Source organism: Lupinus angustifolius, chromosome LG07, assembly GCF_001865875.1.
Source record: "Lupinus angustifolius cultivar Tanjil chromosome LG07, LupAngTanjil_v1.0, whole genome shotgun sequence".
NCBI classification, from domain to species: domain Eukaryota; kingdom Viridiplantae; phylum Streptophyta; class Magnoliopsida; order Fabales; family Fabaceae; genus Lupinus; species Lupinus angustifolius.
In genome coordinates, this window is record NC_032015.1 from 6,759,187 (window position 1) to 6,766,675 (window position 7,489).

Here is a 7,489-nt window from a genome sequence, read left to right on the forward strand (position 1 = left end):
GCGCGCCTACACTAGATCCCGTCTTCCTCTGGGAGAATGATTCAGTGCAGCGAGGTGCACCAAGGACGTGCCACGTTTCGTGCACGGACTGGTTGGCTCTCCTGGTCAACTCAGATGCGAAAAAAGTATGGCCATCACAAGGCTCTGGATGAGGGTGCACGGCGGCAAGGATGGACACACGCACACAGGATTATTTCTCTAATTAATCTCCTTCCTTCTCTCTCTGGACGTGTTGGGCAATAGATTTAGAGTATTTTGGCAGTGTTTTTCCCTCCTTTTGTGTTCTTCACAAGCCTTTATTTATAGGAAAAAAAAACCAACCTAAAAAATGCCCAGAATCTACATAATTAATATTTTTACAAATCAAATATTTCAATTAATAATTTTAATCAACCTGATCTGATTCCTTTAAAAATTGATTTGAAATTTGAATTTCAAATCTGAAATTTGAATTTCAAATCTGAAATTTGAATTTCAAATTTGAATTTTGAATTTTAAATTTCGAATTTTGAATTTTAAATTTCGAACAAAAAATTTAGAAAAAAATTATTCTTTACTATTTCGAATTTAAACTTTTTTTTTTGTGAAAATCTTTTATTTATTTATTTTTCTATTTATTACATTTTTTTTGTTTTATCCGAAAATAAATATTTAGGAGAAAGATAATTATTATTATATATATTTTTTTGAAATTCGAAAAATAATAATAATAATAATAATTTTTTATGATTTTAAGTATGACATTTTACTTAATTACTAAAAAATTCTAAAAAAATATTTTAAAAATATATTTCACCATTTAAACATTTATTATTATTTTTATTTTTATTATTATTATTTTTTTTTTGTTTTGGAAGATGACATGTGGACCTTCCATGGCCCAAACAACATTTTTTTGAAAAATTTATTTTGGAAATGAATTGGGCTTTTTCTGGGCCGGACAAAAATGAGTGTTCACAACATCAAGAGAGGTTGAAATATTTTGTGGAGATAGTGGCATAATTCATGAAGTAACCTCTCCATATACTCCACAACACAATGGCTTAGCTGAAAGAAAGAGCAGAACTGTGATGAATATGGTAAGGTGTATGCTCAAATGCAAAGGCCTCCCTCACCACCTATGGGGTGAAGCAGTAACAACATCAACTTATGTTCTCAACAGATGTCCTACACAAAGACTCAACAACATGGTTCCTGAAGAGGTATGGACAGGGAAGAAACCATTAGTAAATCATTTCAAGGTGTTTGGTTCATTGTGCTACAGACATATACCAGACCAGATCAGAAGGAAGTTGGATGATAAGGGTGAATTGATGGTCTTTGTTAGCTATAATTCAACAGGGTCATACAAACTTCTCAACCATGTGACAAAGCAAACAGTTTTCAACATGGATGTTAAGTTTGATGAGATGAGCACTTGGAATGATCTTCTCAAGAAACTTGATCATAAGGAATCAATGGCCCCTATTCCAATATAAAAAGATCAAGAGAGCATACCAACAACAATTCTACCCCCAAGTTCAGATATTGATGCTAGACCTACAAGGACAAGAAATAGACCAACAAGGTTGAGTGAATTTGAAATGCTTGCAGATGTTGCAGTCTCAGAAGAAGGTGACTTAATTCACTTTGCACTCATGGCTGAAGCTGAACCAATCACCTTTAATCAAGCAATCAAAGAAGGTATTTGGATCAGTGCAATGGAGGAGGAGATCAAGTCCATTGAGAAAAACAAAACATGGGAATTAGCTGACCTACCATCACATAAGACTCCAATTGCAGTGAGGTGGATATACAAGGTCAAATACAGACATGATGGAAGCATATCCAAGCATAAAGCCAGATTAGTGGCAAAATGGTACATGCAAAGAGAAGGTCATGACTACTCAGAGGTGTTTGCCCCTGTTGCCAGGTTTGAAACTGTGAGGCTAATTGTTGCCTTAGCCAGTAGGAACAATTGGAAGTTATGGCAACTTGATATCAAGAGTGCCTTCCTAAATGGACCTCTTGAAGAAGTAATATACATCACCCAACCTCCTGGATTTGAAATACAAGGGAAGGAAGACAAAGTACTAAGGCTGAGAAGAGCTTTGTATGCATTGAAACATGCACCAAGAGCTTGGAACAAAAGGATTGATTCCTTCCTAGTATCAATTGGATTCATCAAGTGCATAGTAGAACATGGAGTCTATATGAATGTGACTACCACAAATGCAGTAATCATGCTCTGCCTCTATGTGGATGATCTGGGTATAACAGGGAGTTGTGAGGATGAAATCTTCAAACTAAAAGGCAAACTTAAGTCTGAATTTTACATGACAGACTTAGGGGAATTAGCATACTTTTTGGGTATTGAATTTCTCAAGACAGACAAAGGAACCATCATGCATCAAAGAAGATACATCACATAAGTTATAGAGAGGTTCAAAATGCAAAACTGTAATCCTGTGCTGACTCCAGTTGAAGGAAGTATGAAATCAGATCATTCACTAACCAAGAAACCAGTAGATGCAACACTTTTCAGACAAATGGTAGGATGTCTCAGGTTTGTGTGTCATAGCAGGCCTGATATAGCCTATGGTGCATGGGTTATAAGTAGACACATGCCCAATCTCAACCAAACACACATGACAGCAACCAAGAGAGTCATGAGGAATCTAAAGGGGACACTCCACTATGGCATTCCGTTTCCCAATGAGGTGGAGAATAAGCTACATCTGGTTGGTTTTTCAGACTCTGATTGGTGTAGAGACAAAGAAGATAGGAGGAGCACATCAGGGTACACATTCTTTGTTCATGGTGCTCTAATCTCATGGAGTACCAAGAAGCAAGAAGTGGTAGCACTATCAACATGTGAAGCTGAATACATTGCAGCCTGCAATGCTACTTGTCAAGGTCTATGGTTAACATCACTAATGGCAGAATTAAAGTGTGGTGAAGACATGAAGATTGAATTGAGAGTAGACAACAAGTCATCTATAAACTTAGCAAAAAATCCAGTTAGCCACGGAAGGAGCAAACACATTGAGACAAAATTCCACTTCTTGAGAGATCAAGTTGGCAAAAAGAAGGTTGAGCTAATTCATTGTAAAACAGAAATTCAGATTGCAGATACTATGACAAAGCCACTAAAAGGAAATAGATTTGAGAAGATGAGAACAATGCTAGGCGTGATTAGAGTTTGAAAGAACGTGGCTTGGCTGAGAAGAATGTATTTTCGTGAATTTCACAGTTGTTTTTGTATTAACTTGTTGTTGGAAATCTTTGAATTAAGGATGAATGTTAGAAAGTTAGTAATTCAAAGATTAGTTAGAGTTACTATAGTTAGAAAGCTGTTATAGTTAGTTAGTCTAAATATAGTAATGTGTATAAATAACTCATTGAGTTGTTCATTGAATGCAAGTCAATCACATACAAAACAATTTTACTTCTCTTAACTCCCATCTATCTCTCAATCACTAATGAAAATTTGTTCCAATTCGAAAAAATATCAATAGTTTTGTAATTAAAAATAAATCAATCTAAAAAACCAATTATTGTTCCAATATTCCACATTTGTTACTCTACATAACATATAAATTCCAGAACAAATAATTTTCCAATTTCTGATCATGGCAGAATAAAGGCTACAAATTAATTTTATTAGTGTCTAACTAGTACGACCACTAAAGAGTACCAAGGTATACCCTAACAAGCAACTTAAGAAAACCCCATTCAATCACACAAAATTATGGAAACTTAGTTCCCTTACATGATCACCATTTTGTCTCCCATGAACATGCATTAAATATAAACACATTTTGTAGTTATATTGAACAAAAAAAGTATGGGTTTCTCCACCAATAAGAATCAATAATCTCCTTAAAGATTTTGATAGTTTTTTGTTTTTTTATTTACTTTTTAATGAGGTGGCTGTCTATTAATTGGTGACAAAAAATAGTGATATAGAATAATATTGTATATAGAAGATTTATATTATTCTTTATTAGAATATCCCAATAAGATAGGTTATCATCTAATTTCTCTCATTTAACATAATCATTGGGCACTTAGATCCTATTACCACACTTACTATCATCACCACTTTTCTCCTCCTAGCCATGGGAATTGGTCTTACGATCAAGTTTCAACCACATATCACACGTCTCATGTTTATTTAGTATAGAAAAATGTGTCATTTTATAGAAAAATGATTGTAAAAACATAGACCGATATTATTTAGTAATTTTTTGAAATAGAAGATCATGCAAACATAATAATTGGACGTTGGGACATATGGTGTGACCATCCATTCTCTGTCTCTATCCCCACTGACATAATAATTGAAAGTAAAGAAGACTTGGAAAAGTCTAAAAGACAAAGACCAAGACTTGGAAAGGACTAAAAAATGTTTTATTTTGCTAAGAAAATGAAGATATCTTGTTCTTATTGTTGTCTTAATTTATATCATAGTCATGAACTAATTAAAATATATCATTTTAATATTATTTTATTTTATTTTTATGAGAAGAAAACAAGATATCACTTATAATTAAACATGCAATACAGCAATAGTATATATATCAAATAAAACTATAGGAACAAATTCCATATTTAAACCAAAAACTTTACCCTCTTTACTCTTCAATGATTAATTAGATGATTTTAATATCTGAAGCCCAAAAAAGTTGCTTATTCTTTTGCAGCATTTGGCCAAATCGTATGGCAAAAAAATTATTTAAGTTAAATTATAATTATTAAATATTTTTTTAGTCAATTATATTTCTTGACACATAAAATAATATAAAGAAGGGAAAGAATAACTGTTTACTCTTTTCTTCATAGCTCTCAGAGGCTGCCAATTGCAATAATGGCGTTTTCATTATGGCACATGGTCCACCTCACTTTGCTTAAAATTTCTGTCTACCTTTTAGCTATATGCTTTTTATATGTATTATACTTCCACACACATATATAAGTATCCATTTTTCCTTTATTTTTAAAATATTTTTATCCAGTATATTTTAAATACCCGATAAATATGCTTAGAGATATGCGGAACCCAAAACCCACCAAAACAATCTTATAAAAATAGAGTTTTTAAGAAATATTTTGAATCTATATCATATATATATTTTTGTATGTCCCTTTCTTCACAGCTCTTACAGGCTGCCAATATCAATGGCGTTTCCATTACGGCACCTAGTCCTCAACTTTTTGCCTAAATTTCTATCTTCTTTTTAGCCACCTACTTCTAATACTACACCTACCCACAGATTATCTTTTGGCTTTGTGTGGAAATTGAGAGTGTAATTTTGGAGAGAAACTAAAGTGATGATTTTTGAAAGCCCATTTTATTTCGGATTTAGATGAAAGAAAGGCGAAAATTAAACCCTTTAAAATTAAAAAATAATGTTTTTCCTGAAATTCTAGTACTGAAAAGTCCATTGAGTAATGAATATTAGCTTATTAAGTCATTCTCATCATTTATACTTTAATGTAAGTCAAAGATTTACTGTTAATTAATAAAGAGAGGAATATTGTTTTTACATTCACTCTTTAAGGATAAAGTTATTATTGCAAATATGAATAGAATAATATAATTATCATTTCATTTTATTTTTTAATTTGTTTTGCAAAAACTTTCCTCTCTAATAATATAGATGACTATGGCCGATGGCTAAGAAGCTATTATAAATAAGACTTATTGTAATAATGCAACTCAGGCTATCAGGTATTCCACCTTTGGTAATTGTCATACCTTGTTGTGGCATATCATTGTTTTCTCAATGGGAAATGTTTCCACTCAAAAATTCACACTTGTGCGCTTCTGTGTTCCCTTACTACTTGTTGTCACTTTCTGTTACGCTACTTCTGCTCTAGCAACGACTCAAGCTTTAGGTTTGTTGTTTAACATACAAATATACAATCTTTTTATATTTAGGGTGTTTTCTCTTGCAAGTGAGGAATGAAAATCCACCATCATTGAATTTATACTTCTTGAAAAAAAATATCATAGAGCTATAATACTTTATAGCTAAGTTAATAATTATATTGTTATGATTACTTAACATATAGTATTATGCGATATTATTTTTCATGCAACTTCATTTTAGTGATTTCTTTCCAGGGAAAAAGATATATACATTGACAGTGTAAAGGTTTTTTACACTGTCACTACATCATCTACCATTGATTTTTAGTTATTATTGACTTTTAAATAAAAGTATTACAAATGAATGGTGGATGACTGTGTATAAATCTTTACAGTGTCATTACATACATTTTGAACTCTTCTTTTAAAACAAACATACATGTATGAAACATGTAACATTTAGCGTTGACCCGTTATTCATTTAGCGTGTCACCTGTTAACTTAAATAATCCTGTAGTATTTTATCCCTTTTAAAGGAAATTTCCCACGACTTGAACTCATGACATTAGGGTCATATAGTCATTGATTTCATTAGTCACTATCACTAACTTGCTAACACCTCAGTCTTCATATGTTATCTACTATGAATTCACTTAGGGTGCCACATATTAGCTTATGTATTCCTATAGTATTTTATTCCTCTTAAAAGGAGTCTGTCGCGACTTGAACCATGAGCTCAAGGACTTAAAGTCATTTATTCCATTGAGTCACTGTCACTAAATTAATGTAGTTTCATGGTGGATAGCATGACAAGGCTGAAGTGTTAAGAAACAAACTCAAGTTCAGTATGATGGAAGTATTACCTGTATAAAAATGATCCTTTGAAATTCTTATGCAGGGAGTGAAGTGAATGTTGCTGGAAAGCTTGTAAAGGAAGAACTTGCAAAGACAAACCTCAAAGTTCAAGATGATGAAAAAGCCAAATCTAAAGGATTTTTTGATCAGAAGCCAATTTTTAAGTGGCCGTTTATCAAACCTATTCATCCACAGCCGGTGATAAAACGTAATCCCTTTCCCGTGCATAAGCCTGCCCCAAAAGGTTATCGAAGGCCTAGAGTTAAAAAGAATCTTTTTAGCCCTCCTCCCCCTCGGTATTGATGGAAGTAGTTATCTTCTTGATCACATGTTCAAATGGTGTCTTCTTCCCTATCTCAGATCAATCAGCATATAAGGAAAATAAATTTTCTAAAAATAAAAATTAATATTCTGATTGATCCGAAATAATGGAATGAGACATCATTTGTTATAGTGATTTTTATCCTTCTTCCCACCACAAAATCCATAGTAGTCATCTCTAATGCCAAAGAGCATATTCCTAAACTTCCACTTCACCTCAAATTTGTGTACCACTTTTACCACCTATACCAATTAATAAGTCATTTCCAAAACCAACTTCCTCCAAAGTCACACATATTCCACATGTATAGTTTATATAGAGATATAGCTATGCTTGAATCTCATCAACATGTGTAATTGCTTTTGCATAATCCTACTCTACCCCACCATGTGTGTTGTTTTGGATAGATAGTTAATGCTTTCATCTGAATAAAATTGTCAGTTATCGCTGTTTTAAAA

General features: G+C 32.7%; 1 protein-coding gene across 1 annotated transcript; it reads left to right on the forward strand.

Annotated features, from left to right (window-relative positions):
- On the forward strand, positions 5,690-7,489 carry LOC109352643. Its single transcript, XM_019594790.1, has 2 exons — positions 5,690-5,880; positions 6,753-7,489. Exons 1-2 carry the CDS (start codon positions 5,769-5,771, stop codon positions 7,010-7,012), a joined length of 372 nt encoding a protein of 123 aa, XP_019450335.1. The 5' UTR covers positions 5,690-5,768; the 3' UTR covers positions 7,013-7,489.